Source organism: Orycteropus afer, unplaced genomic scaffold (genome assembly GCF_000298275.1).
Source record: "Orycteropus afer afer isolate SDZICR_OR568_19922 unplaced genomic scaffold, OryAfe1.0 scaffold00142, whole genome shotgun sequence".
Taxonomy (NCBI): Eukaryota; Metazoa; Chordata; class Mammalia; order Tubulidentata; family Orycteropodidae; genus Orycteropus; species Orycteropus afer.
The window spans coordinates 2980516-2994589 of record NW_006921729.1 but is presented as its reverse complement, the minus strand read 5'-3'; the positions used below and the strand labels follow the sequence as shown (position 1 = coordinate 2994589).

Genomic DNA, 14074 nt, shown 5'->3' with positions numbered 1-14074 from the left:
TGGTAGACACCTGTCTTGCCCAGCCTCATAGGGCAGGAAAACCCTGAGGATTCCTTAGAATGGGAACTGGCCATCTCTGCAGGAATTCCCAGCTGGTGCCAGCCCTGCAGGGAGCAGTAAGCAGGAGGGAGGAAGGTAGGCCTTACCCATCAGCACGGTCCAGTAACTCCTGCATCTGCTCAGGTTCATCAGGTAGACCTCTTGGACTTGGGTCTGGTTCACAAAGCAAGTCCCAAAGTCCAACCAGCTGGTGGAGAGCTGTAGCTCAGGCACAGCTACAACGGCCCACAGGGGTACCACCTGTGAAGGCAGGTCCTTCAACGTGGCAGGCAGCTTGGTCTGTTCAGCAGGGCTTTGTGCCAAGATCTCTGGGACATAGGGCTCCTACCCCCTGCCCCCAAGCTTCTGAGGAAAGCACCAGGCTGCACCACAATGGGTAGAAGGGGGCTGGTGCTGGCATTAGAAGCCAGAGGTGCTGGCAGAATTCTGCACAGGAGAAACTCATGTGTTCCCTCTGCCTCCCTGCCACCCTCACCCTGAACTTGAGATCAAGCCCTTCAGTTTCTGGTCCTGGATAGATAGCCATCCTTCCCCATCCCTCACTCCTCCTTCCATGGGGGCTATAAGGCCCAGCCCTGTGCTCCCGTTAGGCTCTGGGTCATCTCACCTTTTTCCTCTGCCTCAGGCCCCAACTATGCCCTCACCTATTCTAGGCCGAAAGATAGTCTCCCTGCATTGCCCTCAGGCATTGCCATCCCCAACCTCCTCATCTCCCACTTCCTGGGCTCCAGCAGCTGTCCAGGCATCAGGCTTGAGAAACCTCCCTGGAGCCCCAGCATTCAGCTCTTCTGACATCTCAAGTCCATCTCCCAGGCCAATCCTTCACACTCACCTCCACCTCTGGGCTGGGCTCCCCCTGACCTCTCCAGCTCAACCTCCTACACCACAGCCCTGTGACCAATAGGCCTATAGTGCAGAATGAGGTCTCTGATGCTCAAGCCTGTTTGAAACCCCACACAAACCCATGAGTCCCTCTCATAGCTGCCTCTGCTATTCACTGTCCCCACACATTAGGTCATTCCCTCAGCCTGACTTAGAATGTTTCCTATTTCTCCTGATTGAATAGTACATAGTCGTCACATGCCTCATCTTCCAGGGATCCTTCCCTCATTGTCCATCCTACAGGACTTCACCTGCTGCAGGGACCGTGAGGAGATGACCTTCCTCTTCATGTGCAAAGCCCTCTTCCAGGGCAGGCTGCGCAGCATAAACTGGGGCTGCTCCTCTTATTTCTGAGGCCCTTGCCTGGGCTTATCCTTCTCTGACCCCACCTGAGCAGGGTCCAGCCTGATTCCACCCTCCACACTGTGTGGGGCAGGACTGGCACTCGCCTGAGTGGTTTGATTGGTGTACTCCAGGAGTAGGTTCTGAGTAAACACCATCTCTTTTTCTCCACTTGCACTCTGCTGAATCTTCACTCCAGGCAGCATATGGTCAGCTGGGAGCTTCTGATAGGAGAGCAGCTCCAAGGATAGTGAGAAGGACACATTCACCTGAGCAGAGGTGGACACAACAGCATCTAGAGCTTAGTGCTTGGCCCAGCTTAGCCTAGACTGCCCCAGCCCTTCCCAGCAAACAGCTAGGCATAGTGTCTCCCATGCAGCACCTCTTTTGTGTCCAGCATCCTGTTAGTGTTGGGATCTAGGCCATGCCTGACCTCGGGGGGCCCAGAGGCTGGATACAGGGGAAAAGACAAGTAAGCAAATGGGTCTTTGCCACCTAGCATGACCAGGGCTTCAGTAAGGCTGGCTGGCCAAGGTAAGGACTCTGTCTTTATCCAGGGGACAGTGAGGAACCACTGATGGGTTTTCAGCAGAGGGGTGTCACCATTTCACAAAGGTCACTGCTGTGGCAGACACTGGACGGCAGGAGCACAAGAGGGTGTAAGGACATCAGGGAAGGGCCAAGGCTGTCATTAGGGCAGAGAAGAAGGAGTTTGGACTCCTGGTTCTCAGACTCAGGTCCTTGGGACTAGCTCAGAATCAACTGAGGTATGTGTTAAAAAATACAGATTCCTGGGCCAAGACCTCCACATCTCTGGATGTGGGACCTCAGAACTTACATTTTTAATACACTTTCTAAGGGCCACTGATATGTTGCTAGACTTGGAAATCACTGTCCTAGATCTAGATACGGGTATAGGGAGAAAGAGAAAAGAGAGAAAGAAGTATTGAGAGACTTATGGAGGGGCATCAACACAGCTTAGTGGTTGGTCAGAAAGAGGCATAAGGAATGCCAGAGTTCTGGCTTGGTCAAGGGGGTGGAAGGAACTGGTATATGATGAGGTGAAATGCCACTACTGAAAGAGGGGCATACATGTAGGACAGGACAAGGAGTAGAGAGAGATGGAAATAGGTTGAGTTTGGGTCGAGAGGAGCAAATTTTGGACAAGAGCCAGATCCCTGGGCATGTCAGCACAGGATCAGACGATGTCCTTTCTCTGGGAAACTTTGGGCTCCCCCAGAGCTGCCCAAGGATTTTTAAATATCTGGTGACCAACCCTGTGGTCTCTATCACGGGGAGCTCTGGTGGAATGGGGCCTCTGGCTGTTCTTTGGAACTTCTACCCAAAAAACAGTTTACCCTTTCAAACGGAGCAAATGCTAAATTTGACAAGAGTGCCCTGCCTTCTGCAGATAAGTGTCTGGCTCCATAGTGAGGAGGGGAAGAGTTCATGTCTTAGCATCTCTGCAGTTCCACTGTCTAGCACAGCGCCTAGCCCATAGCAGTTACTCCACACATAAACACTGAAGCATACATTTTAGAAGCAAGAACATGGTCAAGATACCTCAAGAGTTTGCATAGCAAGATGAGGGCCCTGCCTGAGGGAAGCTCTCAGAAGAGAGGAAGAAAGAGGGGCCTCTGACAAGTAGAGGAGTTAGAGTGAGTGAGGCCTGTCCAACTAGCCTTGGCCTGGCCATGCACACCCAGGGAGTGCACTGTGCAGATACAGTTGTTCACTCACCCAACTAGCCACAAATACTGTGACCTGTTCCTCTTCCATATGCCTCAGAAACCCAGGATGCAAAAGGTTCCCACTGAGGCCCTGGCATTCCCTGGGTCTCTTCAACTCTGAAAATCTAGAATCCTATTATCACTGATGCTGTGTCAGAAGAGGGAAAATCACTTTGGGACCTGGAGTGCCTTACTTTTTTTTTTTTTTTTTTTAAACTCATGATTATGAGGTTTACTAGGGAAGGAACAATTCAGAAGATCAGAAACGACTCAGGATACAGTTCTTCCGCTTAGGACAGCCTCTTCTCAGCTGTGCTTATCTCTTTGGCCATAGGCCAAATGCTCTATTTAGACAAATATTACAAAGCTCTTTTAGTTCTGGTGATAAATGCCCAGAGGTATCCCACTCTGCCAGTAAGCCTCCTGCCTGAAGGCACTCAGCTTCCTCATTCCCTTTCTTCGTTCTGCTTTCTCAGCTTGCTGCAGTTTCTCTGCCACTTCTTGTTGTCTCTCACCATCTCAGGTATCACAGCTCTTGTCTCCTGGATCAAAGATCTTGGGTCCAAAGAATGGGCTCCACTCCTGGCTCTTCTTTCTTCTTGGTAATAAGATTTTCCCCTTCTTCTAGGATGGCTCATTTTAAGCCTAGTGGGATAGCAAAACTGACCAAACCCCACCTTAGGGTTCCATACATCTTATCTGCATAGTCTTTCCACACTCACAAGGGTGCCATGTACCTAATTTACATCCCCTTTGTGGTCCACAAGCACCTCAGATTTGCAGTCTCACCTAGTCATCTGTGGTAGTCACAAGGATGAAGGCTAGAAGGGTCATACCAAGCAATTCATTGTGGAGTGCTGCAGTGTAGTAAATTACATAGTGTGGCTTTTCTAGTCATGTCTTTGTAAACTCCATGGTGGAATTTGCCATGAGCAACTGAGTAGCTCCTGATTGTTAAAGTTATCCACCTGGGGTATTTTTGTTGAGTGTAACACCAAGTAATTTTCTGGGAAGTCTGCTCTCTCTCAGGTGTATAGAATTCTGATGTTGGGATTGGATAGTTGGCCACTCTGTCAGGCTCAAAAGGAGCCCTCCTAGAGCCAGAAGGAGTCTCTCTGACTGCTGGCTGAGAAAGATGTGCTGCTGAGAGAAAGGTACTGCTGAGAGTAACATACTCCTGAGAGACACACATTGCTGAGAGTCACCAAGAGATATGCACTGCTGGGAGAGAGACTGTCGGCTGAGAGATGGCGAGCTGAGAGACTAAGCATTGTTTCTGAATTTGAATTGTAGCCTGTGGTTTCCTAATAAACCCCATAATCTGTGAGTTCTGTGTGGCCACTGCAGCAAATTATTGAACCCAGCAGAGGGGTGGTGGGTGCTGTGGGAGGAATGGTTGGTGCCAGGGTTGATGAAAGGTCTGGAGGGAGGCAGCATGTCTGGCCTCATGGAATAGGCCTTGGGCTATTGATGGTGATTCTGTCTTCCTCTTATGGGATTAGAAGAGGTCAGAAGATGCCACCTCCTTGCCCCTTTGGCAAGTGCCTTACATTTATGGAAAGGTGGCATGAGCTCACCAGAATCAGAACAGAATCCTAAGGGCATGTAAGAAGGGAGAGAGTCTGTGTATAAAGTGGAGTGTGCATACAGGAATGCATCAGCCTCTACCAGGATACTGACAATGAAGAGAAGAGGGGATCTGTGTGTTTGTGGGACAAATGTATATGTATGCACACTGATATGTTTGGTGTGAGCACACATGGGTAGGTCACCTGTACAGAGGGCCTGTGTTGCAGGGTGTGTGTAGTGGGAATGAACACAGTGAGTGTCTGTAGCTTCCCAGGGCATGGCAGGGCCATATATACAGTCATGTCTAAATATGAGTGCCTATTAATTTGCATCTGAGTACATATGTGTGAGGATGGTGTGTGTAGGGGTGGTGTGTGTGACAAGAAGGTACCATCTGGCCCAGGCTAGTGTGTGCTTAGAGAGCAAGCACCTGTTGACTCCTCCACTGACCAGTATGTTCTCCTGTGGTTGGAGCACCAGCAGCTTGCCCTCTTCTGCTGTCTCCTCCTCATACTCCTGTTCCCAGTCAGGGTTAGCAGCTCTGAGGTTAGCTCCATCTTGAGATATGGAGAAGGGCTTTGATACCAGGAGCCGGAAGTAGTGTGGGATTTCTGTAGTGTTGGTCAGCTTCAAGTGGTGGGTGGTTACCAGTTCACTCAGTACCTGGGGGAGCACAGAGGTGGGGGGAGGTTGGGGATGTATTTCTCTCTTCTCCTCAAGCCCATGGCCAGGGGTAGGGTGGGAAGGTTGGAGGAGGGGACTCAGACAGTCAGGCCCATGGTCCAGAAGGACCCAGAGGGACATTTGAGACACAGGTAAATGAGAGGGGCTGGGGAGGCAACACACTCACCCCAGCATAGGGCTGTTCGGGGATGAGGTCACTGGCTTGGTGCTGGAATTCCATGCCGCCACCGTAGTCCAGCTCCACACTTAGCCTGCTCAACAACAGGGACTGCTGGGCCAGGCCAAGCCCCTGGGGGTCTCCTGGCCACCCCTACTCTACTCACCTGGCCCTTGGCCAGCTTTTCCCTGGACTTACCTGCTGGCATCTCCCTTTCATTCCTATTGCCCTTGCTCTCAGTACCCTGAGTGCTGTGCAGTGAGGGTGCTGCCTACAAAGGATGGAGGGAGACCAGGCAGCCCAACAGACTCACTGTGCAGGCCTCACATAGCCATGCAGGTCCAGTCTCAGGGGTCCCACAGCGAAGTCCTGCAGGCGGCACCTCCTCCCTGGAATCTCCCTTTCCACCTGCCAAGCCCAGGCCTAATCATTGGTGGTCCCTGGGCTGAACAGCTGGGTGCCTTCTAGGAGAGAGATGGTAGTGGTGGCCCCCACCCCAGGCCAGGAGGGCTCACCTCACTGTCCAAGCTCATGAATCCCAGCGCATAGCCAGTACACTCCACCTTGTTCAGGATGTCAGGGCTGAGGACCATGGGTGTGAAGGAGATGTAGATGGTGCTACTGCCCCCGGCAGGGACCACCTGGTACAGACACAACAGCTTCAGCACTGCTACATGGCCATTGGCCAGCCAGCATAGATTCTGCGAGGCAGCTCCCCACTTCCAACCTGACTCACCACCTGCTTTGGGCTGACAGAGTACAAGCAGTCAGAGGGTACCCCTTCATGCTCCTGCAGGATGACTGAGATGATCTTCTGTGCACCCTTGCTGCCACCAGGGCTGCTCTTGTCCTGTCATTAAGGAGTCCCCAGGCTCACAGAGGTCCAACTGCACCACTGCCTGCACCTCAGCAGCCCTGAGTGGCCAGCCCACCTTGCCCACCACCATCTGCTCACAGATTGGGCAGCTTCACGACCAGAGTCTGAAGCATTTGATGGACATGGGGACTGGGAGAAGCAGCTAGTCTCAGGGCTCTCAGGGCACATTAGCTCGTTCCCAGCTTGGTCAAGCAGTGGGAAGGGTGGTCCATAAAACACCAGCAGGTCTACCAGCCGTTCTTCTCTGTCTTCTGGAACATAGGTCTTCCAGTCCAGGCGGATGTCTGAGGCAGATATGGGGAACAAGGGCAAGGAATAAGGAAAGGTGGAGACAAAGCTCCCTAGGCTGCCTCTTCCCTGGAGCTCCTCAAAACAGATGCTGCCCGTTCTCCCACAATTCCTCTCTAATACTATTTCTAGGCAATTCTTGTTAAAAAAAAAAAAAAAAAAAAGTTAAGTTTTTTGGGCTTACACCATCTGGCTATATCACTTTTAGCCTTCATCATTGCATCATTGTCACTTCCTGGACTCCAGGCCAAGAGAACTACTTGTCACCTCTAAATCCAAATGCAGGAATCTAGGCACTCCTCTCTTTCCACAGCCTCCTCTCTTGCCAGCCTCTTTGCTGACCTTCCAGGGCCCTCAAACCTCTGCACCCTCTGATTTTTCTCCCTCTTTCCATTTGCCCCATTGGCTTTCACTTCCTTCCTCAACCAGGCTAGTCTCTGGGAGTTGCCATTCCAACCTCAGTCTTGGCTGGATCCTCCATCCTTCCACCCACTTTGCAAAACCTAACCCTGAATGAACTGATCTGAACTTTCCTTCCGGGCACCACTGGATAACAGCCCCCAAGCTGAGCAGATTGTCACCCCCATAAATCTGTCCCCACCTAAACTGGGCCCCCATGTTCCTGGTGGCTTATGCCATAAGATGGCTTATGCCATAAGATGGCTTATGCCATCTGGGCCTCCATGTTCCTGGTGAACTTTCCTGCCCAGCCTGCACCACAACAATGTCAAGCCTTCCCTGCTCGCCACTGACATGTCCGTCTGCCTCCCTAATGCTCTCCACATCCCCCAGAAGTACCAAATCAGAAAGTCCCTCAAGTCCTATCCTAAGCCTATGCATGTATCTGTATCTACCATCATTTCCTTCCTTCCTGCCTTCAATCTTGTTGCCAACACCCCCAACTTCTCAAGAACCAGCCATGTCCAGTATCCCTTCTTTCTTTTGTCATCAGACTTTAACCTCTTTTAGCCACTTCCCAACAGCACTTGGAACCAAGTTCAGCTCTCCCTGTCATAAACATATGACCTTAAGCAGATGCCCTCCACCGGGGACCACCTTCTTTTTTCTCCTTCACAGTAAACTTCTAGAACAAGTTGTCCATAATCACCTTACCTTCCTTCTCTCTCATCTACTCCTCATTTAACTTAAACATTTGATTTATTGAATACTTTATTGCCAGGCTCTGTGCCTGCCCTAGGGAACACAACACTCAAGGTTTCTGACCTTGTATTTCTTATACTTATTACATCCACCAAAATCACTCTCACCAAGGTCACCAATGACCTCCATACCCTGAAGTTCAGTGAATAATCTTACTTTTAAGAAGAGACAGAGAAATGTACATTGGATTATGAGGTCTAAGAAAGGAAAATTAACCACTAAAGTAGGGAAAAATAGAAGAAAAATTTCAAATTTAATAAAGAGAAAATAGAATAAATAGTAATTTGATCAAATCAGCACAAAGAAAACAATGAAGTCAAATAAGTCATAAGATAAGATGGAAGAAATATATGAATCAACTGGCTTTTTCATTAAGGTGTGGAGAATGTGAGATTGGCTTTTTTTTTTTTTTTTTTTTTTTTAACTTGGCTCTTTGCTTACAAAAAACACACAGCAAAGGGTGAAAATAGAGGGATGGGTACCAAACAAATCCAATGAGAAAACATCAGGGGTACCAATATAAGTTAATATAAAGCAAGGTGGAATTTAAAGTTAAAAGCACTAAAGAGGTCAAGGAGAAGCGTTATGGGATGATAAAAGGCATAATTTGTGAAGATGATCCAATACTCAAGTGCATCTAACAATACAGCAGCTAGAACATAAAGCAAAACTGCTAGAAATGCAAGAACTTGATAAAAATAGGATTACAGTTAATAGACTTCAATACACTCTTTAAAAACTGCACAGATCTAGAAGACAAACACAAAGTCATAGAGCAGCAGTGCTGTACCCTGACTATGCATTAGAATCACCTGAAAAGCTTTAAAATGACAGTGCCCAGGGCCTGCCTACAGAGACCCTGAATCAGTTGACTGAAGGTGGACTCCAGCCTCAGGACTCCAACATTCCCCCAAGTGATTCTGATGTGTGCACCCATGCTGGCTCCTCAAATGTGCCCATCCCCCTCAGGCCTTTGAGCTGTCTATGTTCTCCCCATGAAACACTCTTTATCCCCAGACACTTCCCCAGGCCAAGCTGGCGACGCTTCCTCCTGTAGTCAGCAAAAGTACCTCCCCCAACAGGGAAGCCTGGCCTAGGTGTCCTCAGCCCACTACCCCAGTATTCTAACCTTCCCCTTCAGTTGTATCAACACAATCAGTACTCTGGCAGCCTGTGGTTATGTCTGTCCTACCATCAGGATGTAAGTCCACAGCAGCACCACTGTTCTAGTCCCTCTGTACCCCCAGCAGATTGCAGAGCATCTGGCTTATGGCTCAGGTACTACTGAAGCTGAAGCAATGAAAAAGGGTTCCTTGGAAGTGTCTGTCCTTATGCAAAATGACCCTGATGAGAGCTGGGCATCTGTGACCCTATTGACGCTGGGAGATCCAAAGCTGGGCAAAGGCAAGTCCTGTCCTCAAAGACTCAAGTCACTCTCTGATGCCCTGAGGTGGCTTTATCACCAACCCTCCCCCAGCCTTGGCCCTCAGGTGCCTCCCTCAGTGACCACAGGCCTCCTGGACTCCTAAGTCTTGTTCATGGGCCATATCCCAGCCCCATTTCCCCTGTCAGCTGGCCTAGCACAAGGCACAGCCTATAGCTACAGCCCCGACTTATCTTGTGAGCATCTCACCACAGGGGCTGGAGTTGTTCAGGCGAAGGGCTCGGGTGACCTTGTCCCCTCCAGAGAGCTGAGTGCCGAACCTGGGGATGGGGAGATCAGGTTCAGCACAGCCACATCTAGGCACACCCTGCAGGCAGGGTTACTTTTGAGATTGGGGCTGGGAGCGGGGAGAGTCAGGCAGGGAGGAGGCACTACCATGGTCTGTCCTCTTCACCCCAGAGTCACCAGGGCTGGAGGCTTTCCCATGCAGTGCCCGCTGAACTGTGACTCGGGGCTGCTCATTGCCCTAGCAATCCCTTCCCTACACTGCTCTGACTATACTGATTCCAACTCAGTTGATGTGAGGGGGCCTGGGTTTGGCACTAACCTTGAGCCATACTGACTACTCACTACTACAGCTCAGAAGCCCTCAGAGATATAAAGATGGTGAAGTTTCTCTCCAGGCCAGCCCTGCCCTGGCTTCTTGCTGGCTGGCCCCATGTGACACCAGCCCAGCTGAAGAGCAACAAGCCTATGTGGGCAGCCCAGACTGGAGGGCAGAAGAAGCTAAGACCAGATGGTTTCAGGGGCCATTGGGGAGCAGAGGATGAGGCTGTGGGTCAGGCACCTGATGACAGGTTCCTTGTGGGACTGGCCAATGGTGTAGTAGGTGGTCCTCAGGGAGCTGATGGGGCAGCCCACCACAGCCATGTGCACTGGGATGATTGCTGGAGGCAGGTCTCCCACCTGCAAACATATACCAGCCCTTAGTCACTCCTGTCCTGGACTGCCACCACATTCCCCAGTTCCCCACTCCACTCTTCCAGCCAGCCCAGAGTCTCTGCAGCTTGGTCCCAGCCATATGACGCCTACTCCAGACCCAAAGGCCTAGGGCTGCCATACCTTCTAGCCCAGCTTTCCTTCCATCTCTGCTCTCCCTCCCCAGCCCCACAACCTACACAGCTCCCCCAGCCTGAAGTCAGCTCTCCTGCTCTGATACTTTTGCCTCTTACGGCCCTCTTCTACCAAATCTCTGTATTTTTTTAAATGGAAAGAATTTGTTTTTCTCTGACAATAAAAAGTAACAAATATTGGTTTTTTAAATATTTAAAATACAGTGTGATAATTATCTTTAAGCCTACCTTCCTAGAATGACTCTCTGTTAATGTTTTAGTGCACAACTGTCTAGCCTTTCTTTAGTGTCATAAAACACATATATAAATAGGGACATACTGGACATGCTTTCTTTCTTTCTTTTTTTTAATTTTATTGTGATTTGGGTGCAAGTTTACAGAGCAAATTCATTTTCCATACAGCAGTTCACATATACTTTGTCTCATGACATTGACTGTAATCTCCCACAATGCAACAGCTCTCCTCCCATTTCCTCCCCATAGCCACTCCTTCCGTGTCCTTCCCACCCATGTACTCCTGCCCCCCCAAGCTGTCTCCCTGTGCATACACAGCCTTTCTATTCTCCCATGATTGATCTTTCCAAGGAGTGTGTCTACCTAATGTAAATGTTCAGTTCATATGCCTGTCTTTTGTTTGGCTGGAAGCCACAGAAGTGGGTTCAATTCCAGACCTGAAGGGCAGCTAGGGGCTGTAGTCTCAGGGGTTCCACTGGCTCTATCTGACCAGCTAACCTGGTCCTCTTTTTTTTTTTTTAAATAATGATGTTAAGTTTTATTCCACATTGTTCTCCTACTCTATCTAGGATCTCCTACATAGATCCCACTCCGAGTAGGGGGGGGGATAGATAACTAGTATTTCATTGTTATTTTAATTTGCATTTTTCATTACTGGTGGTGTTGACACATTTTATGTATTTATCTGTTTGTCTTTCTGTGAATTGCATATTCAACCTCTTTGCCCATTTGAGATGCTTTATTCCCTTTTATTGTTATTTAGGAACTCTTTGTCTATTAAGGTAATCAATCTTTTGTCAATAGATTACAAATCATCTAAACCAACTACTATAATTAACCTGTTCAATTTCCTGAATAGTTCATGAAACTCTTTTGTGCAGTAACTAAATACTATAGAAGACTGGGCAATCTACTTCTGTAGTGATACCGCCTTGGAAACCCAAGGAGGGGTGCTATGAGTCAGATCCAACTTGATGGCAGTGAGTTGCATTGCACTTACAGAATAATGTATACATGTCTCTTCCTCCCATACTGAATTACAAGCTCCTGATAGACATCACCTGTTATCCCTGGATTCTCCACAGTACAACAAGCCACACATGCTGAATTAATGAGCAAATAAACGAGCCAATGAGCAAATGAATGAATGCCCAGAGGGCAAGGTGAGGATGCAGTTCTGGGAGGCTATTGCTGTCCCACCACTCCTCACTCCCCACTCCAGGCTTCTGGCCCAGGCAGGCAGCCATCTGATTCCTCTGCCCTCCTCACTGTGGTTGCAGCCCTGCACCTCATGGGAAAAGGTATGGAAGGTTTTAATGTTCATGAGTAGTAGCTCTTCTGCCTAAACCTTCTCAGCCTTGACCCTAGAGGCTCCTGCAGATGTGAACACCCATCTTGAGCTTGGTGGGCTTTGCCTTTCAGTGGTAAGATTTGTGAGGCTGACAGTCAAGTGCTGGAGGACAGAAAGCCTGAAGGGGAAGGCTGGGGACCTGCTTCCCCCACCCCCAGGCTACTGCTGACTGCATGCCCTTACCATGCAGATGAGGTTGTCCCAGTACTCGCCCCACATGTTTGCACAGCCTGTGATGCCAATGCTTAGCTCTTTGTAGGCTCCCAGCATGCCTCGGGAAACATGGGGGAAAAAGGCAGCTCCTTTCCCATGAGACAACACGTTCTCCATAAAATCTGGCAAAGAATTGAGAGTAGAGATTCAGGACCCAGGGGTGGGAATGAGGTCCAAAGCTTCGGGTGTGAGCAAAGCACTGTCACACTGTCAGACAAGACACCCTGCAGCCTTGCCTTGGTCAAGCTAAACACACCCTTATCCTGGCAGAGCGAGCAGGCTCAGGGCACTGCTTGGTTAGCCTCTCTTGCCTAAGAGGCCAGGCCCCAGTTATAACCTTCCCTTATGGGCCACCAACTGTCCCAAATCAAATCCAGGCCCTATGCCTAAGGCTTATGCTAGCAGGGAGATGGCTTCATTCAAGAGGGGCCCTGTCAAAGGAAAGACCCTGGCCATCTTGGTGACTGTGGCTAGAAAGAAACATAGGCATCTGGTTCTGTCCCATATCCTCAGAAGGCCACAAGAAACCCAGCTCTGGCCATGGCCTGCACCCAGTAGCACCCACCCTGGTGGATCTTACCCAGCTGCTCACGTTTGGCCAAGTGCTCTTGAATCCGTGCTGTTTTTAGCAAGGCAGGGGGCATGTCACGGCTTTATAAGACAGAGACACAGAAATAGTATCAAGACATCCAAACACTATCCAAGACCTGAGTTTCTGCCCATGGCAACCAGCATCGCACCAGGTGCCCAGCCAAGGAATGTGGCCCTGCTTGCTCCTCCCAGGGAAAGCTACTCAGGTCTCTTGCTCACCTCCTTCTCCAGTCTTTGCTCCCACTGCACCCACACCAAGAGCCTGAATGTTCCCATCTGCAGGCCATCTGCCAGCCCCAGACGCTTAAGAAGGCTCTGCGATCTGAAGCTCTCCTCCTGGCCCCCAGGCTCTGTGCCCCGGAGACCCCTGGATATAAACCCTCCCCACCTCTGGCCCAGTCTTCTGAAACAGCCCCTTTTCCAGTCTTTGCCACTGACACCTGCCCGGCCTCAGGTGAACACTAAGTTTTCCAGAGTGGAAAAGTTCATGGCTTAGAAACTATTCTTGCCTCTAAACACATATATACACACAGTTATCCCCATGGCAGTGATTTTTAAAGTTGGGCTCCCCTGCCTTAGGAGATTAGGTGGTAAGGTATCATGTAGCAGTGTGCTGATAAACTGGCTCTTCAGGAAAAGAAAGGGAGAAAAAAGCCTTGATTTGTAGTGTTTGCTGATTTCTGTGGTGTAAATACTCTCACTGTGGCTGATTTCCAGCTACAGCCTTGCAAAGTGTTTGAATACTTAACAGTTGGCTTTCCTAAGCCAGTACTAGGAGCTCTGGTGGTGTAGTGTGTAAGTCATTTCACTGCTAACCAGAAGGGTGGTGGTTCAAACCCACCAGCCACTCTTCAGAAAGAAGATGGGGCAATCTACTTCTATAGTGATACCGCCTTGGAAACCCAAGGAGGGGTCGCCATGAGTCAAATCTGACTTCATGGCAGTGAATTTGGTTTTGTTTTGGAAGCCAGTACTTGCAGGCTCCAGCACATCTGTGTGTGTGTGTGTGTGTGTGTAAACAGTGTGCTAGGTCTCACCTCTGCTCTTGACCATAGCAACTCTGCTGATCTGTCTTCTCCATTGGGCACCCACAGTGGATCTCTTCCTTGCCTTGCCCTCCACGTCAGCCCAGACATGCTGTTTGCTATTCTCTGAACACATGGGCCCCCTCACTGTTACACCTTTGCTGACACAGTTCCCACCACCTGAGGAACTCCTGCCTCAACCATAGGCCCAAATACTTCTGGGTCTATTAGAAGCCCTCCACCTCAGCAGGCCAGACTGAGGAGAAAGGACCACATCACTGCCTCTCTCACAGTTACATTCATTGTCTGGTGGGTAGGCATCAGGAGCCATTTACTCTCTGTGTGTCCTCATGTCCATCCTCCCAACTCTCACACCAACCAGTCTCTGGAGTA

At 49.7% G+C, this 14074-nt stretch overlaps 1 protein-coding gene across 1 annotated transcript in view; it reads right to left on the bottom strand.

Annotated features, from left to right (window-relative positions):
- Nucleotides 1-14074, bottom strand: part of DLEC1 (DLEC1 cilia and flagella associated protein) — a 128980-nt gene that overhangs the window by 422 nt on the left and 114484 nt on the right. Inside the window, exons 24-35 of the mRNA XM_007945753.1 lie at nucleotides 12646-12716; nucleotides 12036-12187; nucleotides 9982-10100; nucleotides 9384-9454; nucleotides 6380-6585; nucleotides 6161-6268; nucleotides 5940-6065; nucleotides 5738-5832; nucleotides 5434-5518; nucleotides 5034-5246; nucleotides 1392-1553; nucleotides 147-300 (exon numbers count right to left, since the gene is read on the bottom strand). Coding sequence (XP_007943944.1) covers nucleotides 147-300; nucleotides 1392-1553; nucleotides 5034-5246; nucleotides 5434-5518; nucleotides 5738-5832; nucleotides 5940-6065; nucleotides 6161-6268; nucleotides 6380-6585; nucleotides 9384-9454; nucleotides 9982-10100; nucleotides 12036-12187; nucleotides 12646-12716 — 1562 coding nt within the window. The remainder of the gene's footprint in view (nucleotides 1-146; nucleotides 301-1391; nucleotides 1554-5033; nucleotides 5247-5433; nucleotides 5519-5737; nucleotides 5833-5939; nucleotides 6066-6160; nucleotides 6269-6379; nucleotides 6586-9383; nucleotides 9455-9981; nucleotides 10101-12035; nucleotides 12188-12645; nucleotides 12717-14074) is intronic.